Below are 23,741 nucleotides of genomic sequence, written 5' to 3' on the forward strand. Positions count from 1 at the left end.
TCTTCTCTTCTCTTCTCTTCTCTTCTCTTCTCTTCTCTTCTCAGTGCCAGCGTTTGTCCCTGGAGGTGTTCTCTTAATGTCTTTGACTAAACTTTAGCCGGTCTTGACAGTGACGGCGCCCCACAGGAGGAGAGTTGAGAGGATCCCGATATGATCGTAATGGAGGGTTTGCGGGCAGGTCTATCACACTGTGTCACTTATAAAAAGCACAAAAAGCCAACCGGCGGGGGGTGCGCGCCACTTCTTCTGGCTACAGCGATAAAAAAAGAGCCACTCATCTGTTTCATGGAGACGCTGTAGGAACGAGGGGACACGTTGGGTTTGGTGTCCCTGACGTGTCCCACTCGCCCACCGCAGCTCTGGAGATGGGGCGGCTGTTGAAGAGATGAGCCTCGTGGAAAAGGGGACATGATCACATTTTGGGTCTTATTGAATAATTTACAAGCATTAAGTGTTTATCAATTTATAAAAACAAAGAGTCCTTTTGTGTGTGAAGTGGTTTTTAGGTTTCGGTTAAACAAATTCTGGGCTGAAAATGTAAAAGAATAAAGTTTTAGATCGTAACTTATCCCTTTTGCATCGCTTACATTGCTGTGGAGTTCAGTGAGGGTGGAGAAGTTTCACACCTTTATGATGTTTGATAGAGCTTGCACACACACACACACACACACACACACACACACACACACACACACACACACACACACACACACACACACACACACACACACACACACACACACACACACACACACACACACACACACACACACACACACACACACCTACGTGATAACGGCCCGTATCATTAGTATTGCAATGGCGGATCAGAGTGTGAAATATCATTAGGACAAATAACACGCCACATTAACACAGTGTCAGCGCTTGGACGTACTCTCAAGTTTTACTTGGGGATTTGTGTACATTAATTGCAATTGTGTGTGTGTGTGTGTGTGCGTGTGTCTGTGTGTGTGTGTGTGTGTGTGTGTGTGTGTGTGTGTGTGTGTGTGTGTGTGTGTGTGACGCATCATCACATGCTGATGTCCCTTGGGTTAGTGGGTGAATGAAGGCTGTAAAGAGGAGCATGACAGCTGTGAAAGTCACAAGGGGAGTCCACCAGTGCTGTAAAGAAGCAAAGTTTCCCTCCCTCTGGCTATGACCTGAGTGTGTGTGTGTGTGTGTGTGTGTGTGTGTGTGTGTGTGTGTGGATATACATATGTCTCTATGGGGAATGTGTTTATGGATGTTTTTTAAACAGCTACATTGGATATATGTATGCATACTTGTGTGTTTGTGTGTGTGTTTGCATGTTTGCTTCCAAGCGTGTGGCTCGTCCCGAAGCCAAATGCCACACTGGAGTCTATTGTGAGGACTATCAGCACTCTATCAATGCCCCGTACCCTACATCTCCTCACCCATCCTTTCGCCTAATCAACAGCATCTTTCATTGCTGGCTCACGCTCCCACCTTCCCCCCCGAGGGGGATACAGTGTGTGTGTGAGTGTGTGAGACTCTGTGCTCATATCCTCGGGATCTTACTTCAAAGACTGGCGGTTATGGATGCGTCAAAGTTTGTGAAATGCGAAGGCATACTTGAGATGGATAGATAGTTCGCTTTGAGTGTGTGTGTGAGTGTGTGTTAACCTCAACGAACCGACGTTAGAGGATCAGGAGATACAGAAATGACTTTGTGTTGTCCTGTCCAAATGTCGATTTCATGCCACCCTCATTTGCGGCTTCTTTTCAAAGAAGTCAGCGATCAGCTGTGTGTCATGTGCTGTTAAATTTATCCTGAACAAGGAGTGTTTCTGGCTCTCCCCTCCAGATCAAATGCTAATGGTGCTGTGCTAAAACACACTGCACAAACACAAATCACCAAGTGTCCCTCTGGGTTACATGAGCCTTACAGCGGATAACACATTCTCTACATAATATTTGAATCAAATAACTATTTATCTCTTCAGTTGTTCAGGTTATTGAAGCTGTCATTCGCCAACCGTCGTCTTTTGAGATGCAACGGATGCTTGGATTTGACGGGGTGAATCGAGGCCTCGTGGCCGTTTACTTTGACACCAAGGCCCGATGGCCATTGTTCTGTAAAGATGGGCTGTAATTCATTTCACGGGACAAAGCCAAAGAAAATAAAACTGTCCCTTAACAGCACTCTCTGCAAATTGGTGAATAGTTTGCCTTAAACCTTTTATCCATGTTTGCCTTCTGCTTATCCATGCCTGTCAAAGTTGAACACTCAGAGCTCAATCCACCCTTAAAGATCAGAACCTATATATATATATATATATATATATATATATATATATATATATATATATATATATATATATATATATATATATATATATATATATATATATATATATATATATATATATATATATATATATATATATATATATCCGTATTTTCTGGACTATAAGCCGCACCTGCATATAGGCAGCACACGCTCTATTTTTTAAAAAACAATTAAAAAAAGATATACAAGCCGCATCCGCTCTATTTAAAAAAAAAAAAAAGATATGCAAACCGCAGATATTTATGTTGTTAGATTATATATTTACTACATGTACAGAAGGATTTTGAACTGTAAATGATGTACATGTTTGTACCTAAATAGATCCTTTCCTAACAGTGTATTTTAACACGGCAGCAACTTTGCTGATTAAAACGGGACAAAACCAAAAGAAAATAACCGGTATTTATTTATCTATTTATCTGTTTGAAATCTGCTTCTACCTACTTCTATCTGCTAAAGAAGAAGCGTATTCTTCTTTGCATTTATTTTGTCTTAGTTTTGATTTTAATTCCGGTTAGAGCGCCCCGAGGAAGAAAAATCCACAGAATAGCAGCACCTTTGTATAAGCCGCATGTTTCAAAACCTATGAAAAAAGTAGCGACTTATAGTCCAGAAAATACGGTATATGGTTGAACTGAATGGGCCGTGTCATAATATGAATCAAGGCTTCAGAAAGTTGAGCCTGATGAGATGAGACTTCTCCTTTTCTGAAATCCACTAACAAATGAGTCCAACATTATTTACAGATCTTTGTAAGATTTCCTCACACTGATCATACAGTATATACACAAAGAAAACAACACTGGGATGTCATCTGGGCTACTCTCGCTGTGTGTGTAAGTGTGTGTGTGTGTGTGTGTGTGTGTGTGTGTTGGTCAGAGACTGTCCCTGCCAGATTGCAGCTCCATGCCCTAAGTCCACTATATGAGCAGTCAACAGTGAAGTCACCCACAAACTCCCCCTCCCCTGCCACCACACACACACACACACACACACACACACACACACACACACACACACACACACACACACACACACACACACACACACACACACACAGGTTAATGCATCACAGATACGTCCTGTGATGTGCAGAGCCGCGTCATCAGTGATGTTCCCGGGGTTATCAGGTGATTCAGGTCTTTTAACATCCTACACTCTGACTCACGTGACCCAACCAGCGCTGACCGGACCCTGACACGAGTCCCAGCAGCACTAGTCCCCTGTTTTTTTCTTTTATAGTGAGGTCAAGCGTGAACGCGCTGATGGGAGGCTGCCAGATGCCAGACACGGACAGTAGGCCTCTGCAATCTGTCTCAGCCGGCTTGACCACCATGTTCATGGCAAAAGAGAAGACAATCAGTGAGAGAGTACGCCCAGATATACTGTAATACCCGTCTCCAGCTGTATATATGTTTCCAGAAGGGGCTTTGCCTGAAGTTCATGTGGCAGTTGAGGACGAGGTGTTTAAACTCCTGGGAATATGGTATCGGTCCAGGGTCATGGTGACAAGCTTGAGGGGAACAGAGCTACGTGCATTTGAAGTTCAAGCCACATACTCCCCTCTTGAGCCTTCCTCATCAGCTGAGTGACAACGCTCACGTGGTGTGTGCATCCAGGGACTCCAGGAATAAGATCTTTCAGCGCTGAGGAGTGGATGAAGGCATGGGCTCTGTCTCCCAGGACCCTGGAGAAAATCTTCAACTGCATGCTAAGAAACAAGATGAATCTGAGCTGCTGCAGGCTGGTTGGTATCTTGAGGAGCTCTGGGGAGCACGTATTCACCTCGTAAGGACAGAGGTGTCAAGTAACGAAGTACAAATTCGTTACCTTACTTAAGTAGAAATTTTGGTTATCTATACTTCACTGGAGTAATTATTTTTCAGACGACTTTTTACTTTTACTCCTTACATTTTCACGCAGTTATCTGTACTTTTTACTCCTTACATTTTAAAAACAGCCTCGTTACTCTATTTCATTTGGGCCTTTAAAAAAAACTATCCAGTTAAATTGCTCCATCCGGATAGAGTGAATTTGGTTGTGGTTGTTTCAGATGTTCTTGTCCAGTTTTGTTCTTACATCCGTTCCCTCAGATTCCTGCAACTAAACTTGGATGTACATTCCAATAAAGGTTAGGATAAATGATAACATGCCTCTGAAGTTTGACTTTTTGCACCATTACAATACTTATAGGCAACTAGTCATCATATCTCCTGCTCTCTGAAACACATATTAATGCTCAATAGTACACATATATGGTTCTTTAATATATTTGCATTATACTAAGCCATTATACTAAGCCATTTTCAATGGCTTTTGTCCTTAATGGCTTTTTTCCCCCTTACATTACTTTTACTTTTATACTTTAAGTAGTTTTGAAACCAGTACTTTTATACTTTTACTTGAGTAAAAAACTTGAGTTGATACTTCAACTTCTACAGGAGTATTTTTAAACTCTAGTATCTATACTTCTACCTGAGTAATGAATGTGAATACTTTTGACACCTCTGCGTAATTGGGCTCTGGCTAGGAGCTGGATTTCACTGCAATGACTACATCCAGCTCATCCTTCTACGTGGGCTCAGATGTTGAAGTCCATCCTGAGTTTATTTACACTGCAAAAACTAAAAATCTTAACAAGAATATTTGTCTTATTTCTAGTTAAAATGTCTCATTTTTAGTCAAAAAATCTCATTACACTTAAAACAAGACTCATCACTGGAAAAAACAACAATTTTCACCTGTTTCAGGTAGATTTTCACTTAAAATAAGTAGAAAAATCTGACAGTGGAACAAAATTTTTTTGCTTGTAATGAGAAGATAAATCTCGTCCCACTGGCAGATTTTTCTACTTATTTCAAGTGAAAATTTACTTGAAACAGGTGAAAATTGTCAAATAACAATTTATTTATTCATTTATAATGTTATTTTTCTGGCAATGAGAAAGTGGCAAAGTGTAATGAGATCTTGTAATGAGTAACGTGTAATGAGATCAAAGTGTAATGAGATCTTTTGACTAAAAATGAAACATTTTAACTAGAAATAAGACAAATATTCCTGGTAAGATTTTAAGTTTTTGCAGTGTAGAAATCTTAATAAAAACACTGATGCCCAAGCAGAGAAGGAGGCTTTGTTCATCGCAGGGCCGCATAGAGAAACAAGTGCACATGCTCACACTCATTACTGTGGCAAATGTAGAATCACCAACTCACCTGAGATATCCAGTTTTGACTTCTGGACAGTGGGAGGAAGTCGGAGTGGCGGCAGAAGCAGACACAAGCACGGGGTGGACTCTCATCAGACGTTCCTGCACTCAAACAGCATCTTACCAAAACTCAGACCTGAGGGACCAGACATTCACCTCCGACCTGCTGAACAAAGGTCACTGGTTGTGGGGGAGGCCAGAGCAGAGTCATCGCCGTCTGACAGAGGTGTCAAAAGTATTCACATTCATTACTCAGGTAGAAGTATAGATAGTAGAGTTTAAAAATACTCCTGTAGAAGTTGAAGTATCAACTCAAGTTTTTTACTCAAGTAAAAGTATAAAAGTACTGGTTTCAAAACTACTTAAAGTATAAAAGTAAAAGTAATGTAAGGGGGAAAAGCCATAAAGGACAAAAGCCATTGAAAATGAATGCATCTTAGTATAATGCAAATATATTAAAGAACCATTTATGTGTACTGTGGCAGGTTGCGTGCCACGGGGGGCCCGACCGAAGGACGGAGAGACACAGGAATCGTGCAAACCCTTTTTTATTTCAGCTTTTTCTCACAACACCCACATGTGCACAAGCATCACCCAGACAGCAGCTCCTCCGACCCCCTCGCTGTCCGGCTCCGCCTTATAAGACAGGCAGGTGGAGAGAACCAGCCACTCAGGCGGATGGGACACAGGTGCGTGTCCCATCCACCTCTCCAACCTGCCACATGTAGCCTACTATTGAGCATTAACATGTGTTTCAGAGAGCAGAAGATGTGATGACTAGTGTCCTATAAGTATTGTAATGGTGCAAAAAGTCAAACTTCAGAGGCATGTTATCATTTATCCTAACCTTTATTGGAATGTACATCCAAGTTTAGTTGCAGGAATCTGAGGGAACGGATGTAAGAACAAAACTGGACAAGAACATCTGAAACAACCACAACCAAATTCACTCTATCCGGATGGAGCAATTTAACTGGATAGTTTTTTTTTAAAGGCCGAAATGAAATAGAGTAACAAGGCTGTTTTTAAAATGTAAGGAGTAAAAAGTACAGATAATTGCGTGAAAATGTAAGGAGTAAAAGTAAAAAGTCCTCTGAAAAATAATTACTCACGTGAAGTATAGATAACCAAAATTTCTACTTAAGTAAGGTAACTAAGTATTTGTACTTTGTTACTTGACACCTCTGCCGTCTGATAGCGCCGCCAAGCCACAGCCTCATCTCATACTGTAGGAAGCATTCAGAAGTGTTTGTTGGCAGGGACGTATCCTCGTGCACTGAATGAGGACAAAGTCTTTGAATCATCAGGTCATAAGAATGTGTTTTTCATGTTTTTTTTTCTTTCACCCTGAAATCAGTTTTATATCAGAACAGCTTTGAGGGGATTAATACCTGGAAAAAGCAGCAGGTGAAAAACAAAATACATCCTGTGATTCAACAGTTTGTAGAACCAACTTTAGCAGTGATAACTTAAAATGGTTTCATTTAGGACATTGTCAGCCTCTTGCATTGTTATGGAGAAATGACGTATCCTGTTTTATACAAGATTGCCTCAGTTAATTGAGATTTAATAAAATTTGACCATGCACGGCTCCTTCAAAGTCCAACTGCTGCATTTCATCTGCGTTTTTCCAGGAACAGTTGCCATTCCTGACTGGTGTGCAACACATCGGCACTGGGCCTGACAGCTATCATGGTCAAAGCCCTGCCAGGGCATTACAGCTGTGTTCTTCAGCCCGGTCCTCAGGGTCCACTGTCCTGCATGTTTCAGAGGTTGCTCTGCGCCAACACACCTGATTCAAATGACTGGATCACCAGTTTGTCATCGACGTCTGTCAATGCTACAGTCTGAGCCAGGTTAGAGGAGAGCAACATCTAAAACATGCAGCACCGCGGGGACAATGAAGACATCACAGAGTGAAGCTTGCTACTCAGTCTGCAGCTTTTCCTACATTTCATCAGCTGCCATTCAACATTTCACATGCAGCTCAGTCTAATAATAACCTTCAGGTAACTTAAGTAGCGAGTGGAAACATGCTGACAAGAGGCCAAGTATCGGATAATTATTTTCCATCGTAATCATAAATGTAGGTGGCCATGTTCAGAAGCCTTAGAAAACCCAGAGTAAAAGTTGCTAGCGATTCAATAAGTGTTGTAATAAAGAAATTAGATAAGTTGACTTGAACGTTCTGTCAGATGCAAATGGAAGAGTTCACATCATGTTTCGGAGGGAAACTTCTGCATCCTGCGTTAATCTAAGCCTGAGGGAAACCGGTGATTCAGGAGGAAGAGTTTACATTTAGATTACTGGAACTTCAGCACAGTCTTAAATTGTCTGCAGATGGCCGGCTCTCTGTTTGGAATAAAATAGTTTCTTTTCCCTTTCTTTTCTCTTTTTAATGTTTAAGATATTGTGCCAGGTCATTTCTTACTGCATTCCTGTCCGTCAGCCATAACCAGCAGGCACCACATCCATGTCCACATAAGACCAAGAAAAAGAAATAACTAGCTGGTTTGCACTGTGGAATAATAAACCACGGGGTTCTCTAAGGTAGCCACTCTCATCCAAAGTTAATGAGGGAACCTTGTTTATGCTCGATGAAATGTTTTTTAATGATTGAGGAAATGAGATGCAGTGCTAAGACAGACCACTTTGCATTAACTCCAGGTTTAAATAAATTTGTCACCTCAAATTAAAGCCGAGCCGTTGTAATAAAAAAAGAGGGTGACGTATGCAGATGAGTGGAAGGAATATGCAAATTAGGAGACTGTTGCTGTTTTTTTTCCCATGGAGGCCAAATTACAGGAAAAGGCTGAGGGCATTGGTCTCTACCCCCCCTCTCCCCCGCCATCCTCTGTGCTGATTTCTCATGCCATCGTCTCCGTGTTGCACTCTTCATTTTGCCCCCCCTCCCTCCTCATTTTTCCTTTTTTTTGCCATAGCACACTCCCCTGTCACAGGGTTTCAGCTGCAATTACTTTTAGTATCACTTCTCAGTGAGAAGTCAGCTTCCCTGGAGCCTTCCCATCAGAACCTATTACAGCAGGGGGGCTGGCTAAAGTTAAGTGGCATGACCTCTGGGTTGGATGGAGCAGGAATGGTGGTACATGTATGGCTAATTTGTGGAACATTTGAATAAAGGGACGAGGATCGCGACATGGCTGCGGTGTGCGATGGCATGGCGCAGGAGACCATGTTTACAGAGAATCATTTGAAAGATATCAAACAGTTGCAACTTTGTGCAGCTGAATGCATTCAGCAACTGCGAGCTGGGTTTGTGAACTCATTCAGCTCAGCGGGTCAGCCTCGTCCCTCGTTCCTTCAACCTTGATTCACATCTTGTCCCCGGGCCAAAACCGTAACCCCATGAATGGCTGCACACACACATACATGCACACGTGCTCAAAGAAAAAAAGAAAAAGTGCAGCTGAGGTAAATCAGCAGAAGGGGTGAGGAGCGAGCGAGGCGGCTAATTCAGTATTCATCTGTGTGTGTGTGTGTGTGTGTGTGTGAGACAGAGAGGGTTTAAGGTGCAGTCTTGTGCAACCTCCTTGCCCACGGTTACACATGTGCAGTTTGCCACTAAGTCAACCGCCCATCCTTCTGAATGATGAGCAGAGTGGTTGGGTCTCGTACTGCTCATCTTCCTGTACACCTGGGATCCTTATGCAACCCAAAGTAAAGCGCCGTCTTCACCGAGACCCAGGAGCATATGAAGTTCTGTTGGTATGGATGAACACATGTTACGACTATTTTACGTCAATGGTGCTGCATCAGATTCTCATATTAAAATCATGGTGATTCCACAGGTGGGAAATTGAAGAAATAAAATATCTATAGAACTATCAGACTAACTTGTGCTATCTAATCAAAATAATGTTGTTTTATTCTGACTACGGCCAGTTATTTTCCCCCTTTTACCTTTTGAACCTTTTCTTTACCTTTTTCTTGAAAGAAGTTCCCATCTATTTTTTTCAACAAACCAGCATGTCAAGTTGCCGTGACATCATTCTTTTGAATGGCAAAGCATCACTTTAAGTGAATACCATAGTATTTCTGTATCTCGTGAATTAATTTAGTGTGTGAAATAGTATGGAAAGTTGGTCTTTGGTTAGGTTTAGGCACCAAAACTAGAAGGCTCCTCTGGTCAGGAAAACATGATGGCCATAAGATGAGCAGAGAGGCCCCTGGTATCTCCAAGTCAATATTTATCAGCTATCCTGTGTGTGGCCTGTGGAAATACCTCCCTGACGTTTTTTACCGCTTCAGAAATAATCAGGTTGATCCACATCTGCTCTCTTTCAACAACTTAGCCTGGCTTTATACTGTATTATGCAACAACAGTTAAAGACAAAACAAGGAATGAAACTTGTGTATAAATTGTTGAATCATACAGCTTCACTAGAAAGTAGGGACTATTACCACTACTTAGACACACATTGCGCACACATGCAGCCTCTTTTTTGGATCGGTATAAGCAGTACTCGAGTTGTAAAAAACAATCAGGGGGGATGGTGGATTTTATCATATGGAGACAGATAATTTGTGCTGATTACAAATAATATAATATATTATGAATAATAGCACTGACCAAAACACCTGCAGAAATACTGCAGGAATGACATAGCAGCAGTTAAATGCAGCCTTCTGTAAGCTTTAAATATCCACTGGGCTTACATCAAATACATCAAAACACAACAATAAAAAACAGTTTTCTGAACTTATCAATATGACTCTGTCCTTCACAGGATAAGTAAAATGGATCACTGCAAAAACTCAAAATCTTAACAAGAATATTTGTCTTATTTCTAGTTAAAATGTCTCATTTTAGTGAAAGAATCTCATTACACTTAAAATAAGACTCATCACTGGAAAAAAACAACAATTTTCACCTGTTTCAAGTAGATTTTCACTTGAAATAAGTAGAAAAATCTGCCAGTGGAACAGGATTTTTTTGCTTGTAATAAGAAGATAAATCTTGTCCCACTGGCAAATTTTCCTACTTATTTCAAGTGAAAATTTACTTGAAACAGGTGAAAATTGTCAAATAAGTTATTTTTCTGGTGTTATTTTTCTGGTGATGACTCTAAATGTTGAAATAGCAGTAAAACCACATTCATTGATGAAATGACTTAAGGGATGGAAAGGGGGGATGGCAGTTTTACTGGGGGGATGCTTTTGACCGTTTTTATTTCAGGGGGGGATGCCATCCCCCCTCATCCCCCCTCAACTCCAGTACTGGGTATAAGAAAAGTCAACTTTCCTCCCTGGTGTCTGCAGAAACAACAGCGGTGCGCGGAGCGCTGCGTAAAACACATGCCCCCCTTCCCAGTGCGCGCGTCGTCGCCGTATTCCTGCTTATACAGTCATATAATTGCAATAGACAATCAGATGCCATTTTTATAGGCGCATGGTACAACTGTCACAACGTGTTGTGGCGCGCTGAGGCGTGGTCGATAAGTCCTGTCAGAAGCGCTTACAGCGCGTTAACGCAGCCCTCACCACCGCCGCCGTGATTGTTGCGTTGCATCAGTCAGCCGGAGCGGCCAGCCCTGCTCAGCCCTGCTCAGCCCTGCTCCTAGCAGATGTCGGCCTGATACCTTTCCCTCCGCCTGATGTTGTTAATAAGGATTAATGAAGGATGCTGGGGAATAAGTGACTGTTTGTTTTATTTTTTTATTTTTTTGCGTGGGTGGTGTGGGGCTCGTCCATCTACTAGGGTTAATGAATGTATGTTGACAAAAGTGTTGAGAGATGACGAGGAGGGAAAGTTTGTATGACACCAGTGATAATCCTCCTGTTTTAGGCTCTTTATTGGCCATTAACTGCTCTGATTTGATGATTTTTGGGGAAACTCAAGTCTTGCTATTGGGTACTATTTTTTTTCCTCCAGAATTGTTTAATTAAATACGTTTTTATTGCCTTAAGTTACCACCAACTCAACAGCTTTTAAAGCAGTTTAATTTATTATCTAGCCAGTCACACAACAAAAGTTTGAGGTTAAATGTATCCTTGCTTTTTATGGTCCTTTATACAGTGCAATAAGAAGGTTATGACAAACTGATCGCTTATGATGATTTTTGTTAACAATTTTTTTTTGTTTTATGCCAACTTTAAAAAAAAAGGAAAAAAAAGAGGGCAGACACTCACAGGCCCAGCTCTATGCATTTTGTTGTAGCAGCATGTCCACTGTACATTTGAAAAGAACAAACGCAAAAAACAGGGGAAAAAATGTATTACAGCAGTTAGAACAAAACAAAAACATTTCATATTTATGCTTGTCTGTCTCCTCCTTGACCCACATACACGCTCTTACAGACACACATTCACATCCACACACACACACCCTTGCATACACATCCCAATACTAGCAAGTAATCAACAAAAAGAAAAAGAAAGACCCTCCCACCCCAGTGAGTGATCTGCACCATCCCCTCCCCGTTCCCCCCTTTATAGGCAAGACTTCACAGCTCTGATGCTTCTAACCAGGATCTTAAGCTCTTTTCTTTTGCTCCATGAGACCGTGCAACAGAGAGCTCAAGGGTTAAAATATCCATCAGAAGATCCACCAGTGATCCAGTGATAGATTATGTGGTGGTTTCCACCGTACTACCAATATTTTTTTAGCAGCAGTTAAGCCGGAAAGCCAAATTCTTTTTTCATGTATTGACATTAAAAATCGAGAATTATCATTCAGCAAACAAAGTACGGGACAGCATGGAACCTCCTTATTTAAGATTTTGGATAAAGACTTGGTGACTTGTAACCAAAACAACTGTACTCCAGGGCATTCCCAAAACATACGTATAAAAGTACCTAAGAAACCTTGTGTAATTGGCAGAGGAGAGATGATTCCAGCTTCATTGAATGTCTAAGTCTGGGAGTAAAGTAAGCTCTATGAACAATATTTAGGTGTATAGTTTGATGGTTAGGATTTTTTGAAGCTTGAATGATATTATTCCACACTACTTTCCATGTTATTTCAGAAGCAATAGAATTAAATTCACTTTGCCAATATGTTTGATTTGACATTCGTTTATAAGATTCCTGCAGTATTTGTACATAGAACTGATACTGTGCCCCTGGTATTATTGTACAGTTGTTTTGCCAGTTTACGTTTAGGAAGCTCAGAGTTCCATGGAAGAGTTTCCAAGTTCGTTAACTGCAAAGAACGCGTCATGGAAGCACGATATTACCAAAGACAAATTAAGCTTTATGAATTAACATGCTGGTTCCTTTGTATGCTATGTGTGAGACGACCAACATGTTAGACATGCTCCCAGTCAGGGACAAATATAGTTGTCCCAATTCATCTCAGGGTCGAACCAGAGATGATTTCTTAACTGTATACGGTACATGGATGGATAATGCAGCTCTTTATGTTGCCACTAAACCGTCCTCCACAAGTCAAAGTCACAATGTTTACACCTCTTTAGAGCACAGGGGTCCTTCATCTACTACATCTTTTTTTAAACCACAGTCCCATTTCCTTGTGAAACCACTAGCCAGCACTCAAATGCACTCAAAAGTTTCTCAAATGAAGTATTTCCCTCAGTCTTACTGAAAATAGGATTTCAGCAGTTCAACAATTCAGCATCCTCTTTGGCATATATTCCCCATCCATTGAACCGAATGCCTTCAAAGGGTCACGTGTTTGAGTCATCCTGATGTAATATGTGATATACCGCCCGGTACGTGCATGTGCTTCAATTGTGTTGTACTGAAGTACAGCATACAAAACGAAAGAGATTAAAGACTTTAAAACCTGTATATTTGATATCTTTCAGTATTATTGGTGCATTCACTGGTGCAGGTGGAGCCGTGCCGTGCATAGTCCTTTTCTCTCCTCTTTAACATGCAAAACCCTGGTGGTATCCAGAAGGACATGACAGTTGTCCACCACTCTGCAGCATTTATGGAGGTTGTATAATACTGCTCCAGATTCTCAGCTTAATTATGTACAAGGTTTTGATAATGTGGGAGTCTTTGCATCGTCTTTCTTTAAGGTAGACGTGAAGTTTTGACATCTTTTTCCACCTTTTGCCCTTCTTGCAAGAAACATGTGAGGTGGTGGATGTATCTACGGTAACTCTTCTCTTTGACCTCCCATCCCTCCCTCTAAATGCAGCAAGATGAATTGCCCTTTATTCGGCTGCTGGTCCGCCAGGGCTCAGTTGGCGTGGTAGGTGGCACCTGGCAGGGTCCACTTTGAGCCCCAACCCTGCAGAGCTGCCTCCTTTGGTCTCCAGGTAACGGTGCAAAGGTCGTCCCTAATTGATAACTATGTCCCGGTTTTCTCTTGTGGCCTCATGACTCCTCTGGCTTTCAGTTCATTCAGGCCTGATGAGGGAGGAACCCGACTGTGGGGCCAGGCAGGACAAACCTTCTGATCCTGCAACACCGGCAGCAGAAAAGAATAAAAAAAAAAGTTCAAAAGAGTCGACTGTGATATGAAACGTTTTTTGATGCCACTGAATCTTAAATGAGAAAATTCTTAATGAAATGGATGATATATATAATTATGACTTTTATTTAACCACAAAAGATTCAAAGACCTCCTTTGCAAGGGTGTCCTGTCTACGAAGGCGGCAGCGGCAGATACAACAAAACCAAACGTACAGACGACAGAAAAGTGCTTCAAAATAACACAAAGTTTACACAAAATAAAATAATACCAAGAATGCATCATGTAGTCATAAAATTAGAAGATACAGTAAATGTCACTGGTCAACAGCATTAGTTCCCATACAAATGCCAAAGTACCACAATCACAACGCGTGCATCTACAGGGTCTAAATCAACAATCATAAAATTGGTTTGATTCATTCAGTGAGCTTACTTCCTCTAGTTTCATTATTTCTAAGCTTACATACTAATAAAGAGGCTTAAAATGTGCATCATTTAATTGTTGAGATGTAGCAAAAGAAGTTTTTTTTTTGTCAATCTGATTTCTAATTGAAATATTGTTTGTGCTTCGAATGACTAATAATCAGAAATAACAACACTAATACTGTGCGTGTAAATGCAAAGCTTAATCATCATGAAGTTTTGATGCCAATTCTTCTGTTTTCTGTGGTGTTTTAGTTTTACATGGTATGATTTTGGAGTCTTTTATTAAGAAAAAAACAAATGAGCAACATAAGGAAAACATTTTATTCATCGAGCAGAATTTTGCAGATCCCATGACTCCAGATTGACGTTGCTCGCGTTGTGACTGCGCCATCACACATCAGAGGGATTTTAAAACAGTTCTTAGATGAAAGTTTTGGAGGGACAAGTTAATTATTTCCACCCCAGGATGAAAGAAAGTGTCTGACCCAGCGCTATGGAAACAGGATTCCTATTGAATGTTAACATAACCGGGAGGACAAGGCCTCCTTTAACGGTAGACCACAGGATAAACCAGCGAGTCACAAGGCCTGCTCAAATGACTGCGAGCTGTTCTTATCCTTCACATCTACTCGTAACACTTGCCATCTTACAGAACTCCCCTGAACAATAGCTCTGTCTTTCAGCGGCTTTACGCAAAAACAAATTCTCTGAGAATAGAGAAAGTGCATAAAGATGAATCAGCAAAGAAGTCAGGGGTCGTGGGCTTTATTGATCTTTTGATTTATTGGCACAAGATGAACATCATGCTCACATCCAACAACATGACCAACAAGCTTTAATATGCGAAGCTCGTTAGCGGGGATGAACTAAAAACCGAGGCTGAAATGCCTTCATATGCAGTCAACAGGAAAACAATTACATAAAGTTGAGCATCATTGCATTAACGTGCGTTAAGGTGACGTAAGGCTCATTATCGATGAGTTATTCCTCTAATATTGTGTTGCTCTGCAGGTTCTGCCACTGCTGCCGTGGTTTGGCCTGTTAATTGTGATAACGGGCACATTGAGCCAGCGTTCAGAGGCAGAGATGACTGTTCACATGTCACCAAAAGATCCCTGGGCCTGTGGGTGCTCTTTTACTGCGTGGCCTCCGTCCCTCCATCCCTCCCTCGCTGCCGCCTCCCTTCGTCCTTCTCTCTCCAGTAGCCCCGTGGGAGCGTGAGGGTTGAAATGACACACAGTGGCTGACTGTCGCCCAGGGGCCCGGGTTCTGGCCTTGGCTGGCTGGATCTGTGTGGCAGCTGGTGAGCCCGCTGCCCTCGCTCTGGCCTGCAGCATCAACAGTACAGTGGGACTGATTGGAGCCTCACTCTGATCTCTGACTCTGGGGCTGACGTTCAACTGCTCGCTGCTGCCCACACAACTGGTGGCGAGGAAGTGGAACGGAGAGAGTGGGGACGTAACCAGGAATTAACAAAAATATGCACACATGAGAAGGCCAACAGATGAGTTTATACTTTCCAGAGAAATGGACGCGTTACAACTGAGGATATTCCTTCAAAATAAAAAAAACAACAGAACTGAGAAACAAATAGTCCAGGTAAAAACAGCAGAATAAGCAGAACTACGAGGACTGTGCTCATTATGGGATTAAGATATCAAATCAGCAAGCAAACAAACTGCACTGTGGTGGCATGCAAAGAGTTGTTCCCGAACGTGTAGTACCGGTCATTACATGTTCAAGGCTCAGTTCAGACAGAGGATCATCATTTATAAATAAAAAACACCCTTTAACCACACTAGCAGCAATTTTGCACAGTCCATACAGCCTTCCCTTTAAAAAAAGCCAACAAATAATACCATTAAAAAAACAAACAAGACAAACAAACGTCACTGCTCCCTCTTCAGTGTGTTAAAGGTTAAGACGCCCGACTTCATAGTGTTGACATGACTTAATGATTAAGAGGTTAAGATGATGTTCTTTCATCCTTTTCCATCTCTTTTGACTAAAGCCAAAAGCTGATGTTGCTGGGATTTATTATAATTATTATTATTTCAGGAATATGAAGTGAACATTAGTACACAGAGTTGAAATATTGATTGAAGGCTGATAGGCCTGCATGAATTAACTCGACACACTGATGTGACTCTCTTCTGGATTTAAGAGCTAACTGGCCCGTGAGGACTGAACGGTGCGATGCGATGGGCCGGGCTGGGCTGGAGGAGGGAGGCAGGGACGGAGGGAAGTGTTGTCATTAGTCAGTGGTGTCTGCTGGTGTAAATTCTGTTCCTGAGGACAACTACTGGAGGGAGATGGTGTCGCACAGAGGGATAGTGCTGGATGTGGTCGAACCACCGGGCGACATTCATGAACTGCTCCTTCTCCTGGACGGCCAAGTCCACCTGGGCGAAGACAAGAAATCACATGCGGAAATAAATATTAAATATAAATATGGTCAATTTATGGAGATGTGCACTTATTTCAACCCTTTGAAATGCTTAAATTAGAGCTAGGTGTTAAATAGATGTTATTCATTAATTCAATAGTTTACGGCAATGCTGCAAAAACATAACATTTATTTTCACTTGAAGTTGCATAATCATAGTATGACGCTGTCAGCTTTCACTGCTCTGTACCAGAATGACCTGCTGGAAAGACATAACAGATGTGGTGTTTCACATCGCTAAAAATAGGGTTTTATTTCCGAAAAATAAAGCACACGCTACAGAGGACAAAAATGATGTTTTTATTTTATCAATCATCATCAATTTAAATAGAAAAAAAAAAATGAATTAAAAAAATAAAAATGAAATCAGGTAAAAGAATACGAAAATAGGTACTTTTTCTCCTAAATTCTGCACAATATCCATCAAAAACATCCTGCAACAACATTTTTAAAGAAAACACCTTATTTTGGTCTACCGTAGTTTAAAATTTCCTGAGAATTAAAAGCAGATTAAAAAATATATTCCATAAAAAAGTGTTAAAAAGAAGGATGAATGCCATAAAACTACAGAAAAAGCTGCTGACATCACACAAAAGCACCAACAATGATTGTTTACATGTGCACAGTGTTCGCTGCTGTAAGCAACAGATTACTGTAACACTAAAGTTCATCCAGGGAGGATCAGAAGCTTTGAGACAAAAGGTAATTAAAGTGGCATAAAAACTTTAATCTAATCACAAGTTTGTGTCTAAGGGGAACTATTTCACTGTTTTCGTCACAATGCAGGTGGAAACCTTCATCTAAGATTACAGCAGCAGAGCTCTTTGAGATGTCCTTTCAGAATAAATGCCAGGACTGTGAATTTTTATAATCTCATTAAGTGGAAGTTGGAAACTCGCCGCTCTGACAACGATCCGGCCTAAAAACCCATCCAGCATCAGTCATCTCTAATGTTTGTTTAGTTGTTTACCGTGAATTGAACATCGGCGCGGGCGGCGGTCAAGGGCTGGGCGAGCTGACCCGCTGTCCTCGAGGTTAAAAACCACACTGATTGCAAACCAAAGTGACGCTCGTGTGCCTGGTGGCAGGGGAAAACTTCCATCCCCGCCACAACCGCTGACATCTCTCAACATGTGATCCCTCCCTCCCTCCATCTCATTCCGCCTTTCCCATTTCTGAACTCACTTTTCTTTTATCCTGTAAGGCATAACAAACTTACTTGTCCCTGGTCTGAGGCTAAAGACATCACTTTATGCCACATCATTTTATCCGTTTGAAGACGACTGAGAATGTGTTCCTAATCTGTGTGTTCATTGCCAGCTTCTTCTCCACGCCCTTCGGCCACATGACTGGTCTAATTGTATGTTATACACTATGACAAATTGATAATTGGAGCTGTGGTTTGACAAAAGTGAGTGCTGATAAGAAGGGAAAAGGATGGAAGGAGAGATGGATGGCGGAGTCCTCGGTAAACGGTGTTAAAGGGTGCACCACGACGCAATAAATCTGTTTAATCCCATGAATATGCAATCCATCTCAACATTAGGAAACCTAGAGTTGGCTTTGAAGTTTTGCTGCAACCTCAACAACATGTGCACGTGTCAATTATGACATATTGTGTGGAAGTGTGGGGAAACACCTATAAAACCAATCTCATGCCCATATTTTTACTACAAAAAAAGAATAGTACGTATAATTATGGGAGCAGAGTACCTGGCACCAACCAATGCTTTATTTATTCATTTAAATACATTAAAATTCTGGGATCTAGTTAACCTTCAAACCTTATTGATTATATATAAAGCACATCAAGTAAATATGAACTAAAGTTTAATAATAAAGTTTAATAAATTGACCGATACAGGACATATGTCCTTTACATCGGTATCAAGAATAACTTACAATAAATACAAAGGACTAAAATTTACATTCAAAACATTTCATAAAATCACACACAGATTAATTGATTCAATTTTGCATCACCTATCAGCTCTAAAATCATACAAAAAGTCTTTGTTTGACCAGAACCTATCCAGTCTGTTCTTGAAAGAGTTCACAGACTGGGCCTGCACGACTTCCTCTGAAAGTTCATTCCATTCTTTGACCGCGCGCAGTGTGAAAAAGTTCCTCCTCTTCTCTGAGTGACACTTTTGAGGGAACAACTTCAAAGAAGTTGTTAAGGAACACAGGTATGTTTAAGAAGGCATGGGGAAGAACCAAAAGTAAAGAAAACTGTTTCCGTGAAAGGTGTCAAATTGTGGAATTGCTGTGATAATGATTTAAGAATGTGTACCTCAATTTATGTTTTCAAAAAAATGTTTAAATATAAAACGATAAACAGTTATAAAGAAATCTGTTAATTATGTTGGTATAGCCTATTATAGATTAACATGAAAATAGCACCACTATATACCCCTTTTTGCATTATTGGTATTACTATTTTTATATAATATAATGCAATGACAGTTTTTCTTTGTTTTCTTTTTATATATTTCTTTTCTTATTTGTGTATTATCATCCACCGGATGCCATATTGTTTGAATGATATACACTGCACAGGATAGGCTAGAATAAGTCCTTGGCTTCAGCCTACTCCTTTTTCGGACATTTCTATTTACCTTTTATTTTTATTTGTGAAATGAACATGTAAATGTTTCAATGTATTCTGTCCGAAATAAACCATTCATTCATTCATTCATTCATTCATTCATTCATTCAATTAGCGCTTAACGGGGTGTCATCTCATCTGAACACTGAACCACACGAATGAAGCGCAACATGTGAAAAAGAACTGAGGTAACTTACGATGAGTGGATGAAGTCCATAGTACATGAGAGCATCAGCTACGGTGAACTGGTTCCCCGCCAGGTAGACCTTGTCCTGCAGGTAGAGATCTAGATCCTAAAGGGGGACATTTGAAAACTTTTAAGAGTATGCAACTTAAACTGTTAAATATGATGACGCATGCACGTCTTCAGACGACATGAATGCGTAGCTGAGTCACTACTACAGCTCTTAAGCTACCTTTAATTTAAAAACAACTGCACATATTCATGTTTGTTCTGGACATATTTGGCTTTTTCTTGCTTAATGGACGCTGCAGACTTGAAGAGGAAACAACAGCAGGTTCATTAACCTACATATCTGCCTGCGTGAGGTACGTGAGGCCAGACCGTAGCTTTGCTTTCACGTGCGTCTCTGTGATGTGGATAGGAATAATATGCGACCCGAGGGCTTTTGCCATCTCTCCCCATGACTGGAGACTTAACACAGATGCCGCACAGAACGGGCCGTTTGTTTCCTCCGCTGCAGAAGGACTAAAACCGTCGCTTGCACATCTAATAAAGCCATTACCAACTTGGGAAGCATTTTGTGTTTCTCAGTCGACGTCTGTCTGTGCAGAGCCGTGCATGGAAGTGCTGGTCCCAGGGGAAGGGACCATCTTTAGCACTTGTACATTGTGTGAAGGAGAAACTGCACACACACAGACACGCAGAAGCATCTCCAGGGCAAATGGAGTCATTGTGCAGCAAGAGTGGGTGATGCCAAACAAGGCATGAAGACTGCAGACTTCCTCCCCTTCAAGAATCAGATCCTTGCTTTTCTTAGCCTACAGCCATGGAGCTGAAGCCCAGTCGTGCATCAGAGGAGAGGAAGCCCTCCTACCCCCCCAACTCAACACTTGGAGCTCAAACCTGGGTTCTCTCCTACCTGCCCCCGCCTCAGCTGTGTACTCAGAGAAAATTCAAGATAAAATCCCAGCAACCTCTCTGCCACCTCTGAACAGCTTTGCTAGAGTCTGGACTTAACACTTCCATAAGTTCACTCGTAGGAAAAACTGGGCAGCTACTTTTTTTTTGTTTTTTGCCAAGGAGGTTCTGCCCTTTAGGCAGGTCATGTACAGGCTAGAAAAAAGTACAGCTGTTCATTGTTACAAAACTAATAGCTAAATATACTGCACAAGCAGTGCATTACAAACCCAGTGACACAAGTTTTGTGTCCATGACTTTTAACCACGTCTTATGATGATTTCACGTTGCCACGGTGATACTCCAGACACAGTGTAATACTCTTGGTACCTTCCTCTGACTCAGATGCTTCAGTTACCTCTTTGGTTTACACAGCTTTCTTCTGGCCTCCAGGCAACCATTACGGTCCATGTCTCATTCAGAAGTCAAAATTTTTTAACTCCTGAACACATATAAAGCAAAAGATTGTGGGGAAAATGTCGGGAAAACGTCGAGTTTTGTCAAAAAACAGGATACTGGTGCTCACTGTTGACTGAAGAAACAGTAATTAGCAGATGCATTTTGCTAGAAGAGTACGAGCTTCATAAAATACATGAAATTCTGCGGTTGCGGGAAGCCGCGCTGCGCTAACATAACTGGAATAAGGTGGAGACTTTCCCCAACGCTCTGCCATCTTAAAGTTCGGGGCCAGAGAGGCCTGGTTCAAGTTTATCCTAACGTTAGATAAGTGAATTTTCTTAGTTGCACCCTGGGGTGAGGAAGTTTAAGAACTCCTGGTGCTGACACTTTTATCTCGGGATGCTCTAATGGGAAATGACTGGTGTGCTTGAAAGAAGAGTGTTAAGGACGCAGCTGAAGCAGCGGGGCAGGACAGGAGGCCACCGGGCACCAGAGCCCAGCTGCTCGCGGCGGCTCCCTTCTGTAAGTGGCACCATTAAAATATTTAAGAGGCCTGTCCAGATAACATGCTACAACCCAGCATGACTCCTCAGCCATGCCACAACAACGTGTCACACTGTCCAGTGCGGACACAAGACACAAACACGCGGCCGCCTCATGCTGACAGGACGGTGCCAAGAGGCGCCCAGCATCCAGCAGACCAGCGGCTGACGATCCGTTTCACGCTGACTGGCATTAGGCACATTAAAACAGTTTTCTCTGTCGTGTGGGGCCATGTCACCGAAGGGCCAGACATCAGTCTGCTTGTGTCTTAACACAGACATTGATACATGAACCCAAGTGGTGGACGTCATTTCTTTTTTCCACCACAAAAACAATCAACAGGCTGGAAGCAAATCCTGATTAAGCTCAGAATCATCTCAAGGGAAACTTTGGGACAATTTTGTGCACAAATGCATGTATAAGTCTATAGCTTTGATGCAAAACTGGGTCTAAAATGTTCTTGAACTTTCCATCAGACCTTCAGGACGGCCTTGATGTCCTCCTTGGAGTAGTTTACTAGTTTGGTGACTCTGTACTCCAGCCACTGCTGCACCAGCGCTCGGCCCTCGGCGGTGTCGCCCAGCAGCTCCGGCCGCTTGGCCTCCTTCACCAGGTGGCAGGCGATGGTGGCCAGCCCCACCAGTGGGGGACCATTGTTATTCTGCAGCACGGGCACCTACGGGGACAGGAGAGGAAGAAAATGAGCAGTGGAAAGTTATCAAGTCAGTGTGAGAAACTAATACACATTTATATTTTGTTTTTCTGGTGTACATTGTGTAGCTCCCAATTAAGTGAGTGTTTACTATTTTTTCTCTTGTACATTACTCATTTTTCTACATTTTATATTTCTCTTTTTTTATTATTTAGCCATTTATTGGTTATTTCTATTTCAATTTTTTGTATAAACCGTTGAGCATGTGTGTGTTTGGCTGCTGCACGACTGAATTTCTCCTCTGGGAGATCAATAAAGTCTTCTATTCTATTGTATATTGATGATTTTCTGTTTCTGGTGTCTTATAATCCTTTAAGGGATGGGTCTTTGGACATGACACAAAAATGAAACTCATTAATTAATTAATTAATTAATTCATTCACACATCTGACAGCTTTCTATCAACAATCAGTGAGATGACAGTGTACATGGATATATTAATAACTGTCCATAAATGGCTTAGAGATTACTGGCAGTAAAGCTTCAGCACTTAGATCTTATATTTTGAGAGGCCTTTTGTTTTACACCTCTCTAGGAGGTGCACACCCACATTATGAAAATAATTTAAACCCACGAAATCAGCTGATCCCACCCCTCCTTTTGTATGGACAGACACAAACCATGCAGCTCTTTTCTGCTTCATGCAGATATAGAAAGCCGATATAACCTGATCATGTCAGAATATCTTGGACTGTAAGAACAAGTCATCCAAAAATCAATTAAAAACACGATAAGATGTTACAGGAGAGCAGATTTATAATCAACCCACGTGTCCAGCTTGTTAGCATTTTCTTACTAGCCACCGATAACAGGGGACAAATGATCAGCTTGCTCACAAATAAATCGGGATTGCCTCCAATATTGATAGTGCAAGAAAATTACTGTGGTATTACCTTTTTATCACCCTGTGTACTGTATTTGTTCGGCTTTTTTAGACCCAGATATTTCTCCAGCGATGATAGCTCCCGTAACGCCATGTTTCCGACGGTGTCAAGGTAGAGCAGCCAGGGACGGCTGTGATTGGATAAGAGCCGCAAGTCCCGCCCACCGACGCTTGACTGACAGTGATTACAACCAATAAGAGCACGAACATGACCATGCCAGTCTCTTTCTTTGCATTGCATCATTGCGTCAGTGACTGAGACAAGGCTAAATCATTTGATGCACTAAAAAATAAATAAGTAATCATGTTATTGGTTATCACACAACTAGATTAAAAAAACAACAAAAAAGTAGGTAATCTGAAATGCTCACAAATAATAAGTAGGCAAAATGTAAGGTTTTTAATTTAATCCTCTGCAGAACCAGAAGTTTATGATCTACAAAAGTTACTTACTATTAAATTAAAGCTGTCTGTAAGAATAATTCAGAATTAATGTATTTTAGACAGTAAAAATAGGTTTCATCACACTGAATTATCTTGTACATAAAATGTCCAATATGGATAAAAACAAAAAACTGCAGGATTAGTGACACTGATTTATTGAATTCTCAACAATCTAAATGGGATTCCAGTAATTTAAAGAGGAATTAAAAAAAAAAGA

At 41.3% G+C, this 23,741-nt stretch overlaps 1 protein-coding gene across 1 annotated transcript; it reads right to left on the bottom strand.

Annotated features, from left to right (window-relative positions):
• Positions 1 to 16,543: 16,543 nt before the first annotated feature.
• On the bottom strand, positions 16,544 to 23,187 carry eef1e1 (eukaryotic translation elongation factor 1 epsilon 1). Its single transcript, XM_061713541.1, has 4 exons — positions 23,091 to 23,187; positions 21,964 to 22,161; positions 19,600 to 19,695; positions 16,544 to 16,750 (listed from the first exon to the last, which is right to left on the bottom strand). Exons 1-4 carry the CDS (start codon positions 23,172 to 23,174, stop codon positions 16,607 to 16,609), a joined length of 522 nt encoding a protein of 173 aa, XP_061569525.1. The 5' UTR covers positions 23,175 to 23,187; the 3' UTR covers positions 16,544 to 16,606.
• Between the last annotated feature and the right edge of the window lie 554 nt (positions 23,188 to 23,741).

Source organism: Cololabis saira, chromosome 22 (genome assembly GCF_033807715.1).
Source record: "Cololabis saira isolate AMF1-May2022 chromosome 22, fColSai1.1, whole genome shotgun sequence".
Classification (NCBI taxonomy): Eukaryota; Metazoa; Chordata; class Actinopteri; order Beloniformes; family Belonidae; genus Cololabis; species Cololabis saira.

What these genes read in the sequence shown, in the direction of transcription:
- eef1e1 (XM_061713541.1), bottom strand. Translation starts at nt 23,174, where the DNA reads ATGGCGTTACGGGAGCTATCATCGCTGGAGAAATATCTGGGTCTAAAA. An exon ending in GTACACAGGGTGATAAAAAG is followed by an intron (nt 22,162 to 23,090) that starts GTAATACCACAG and finishes CTGTCCCCGTAG; the next exon opens with GTGCCCGTGCTGCAGAATAA. An exon ending in ACATCAAGGCCGTCCTGAAG is followed by an intron (nt 19,696 to 21,963) that starts GTCTGATGGAAA and finishes GTCCCCCTTTAG; the next exon opens with GATCTAGATCTCTACCTGCA.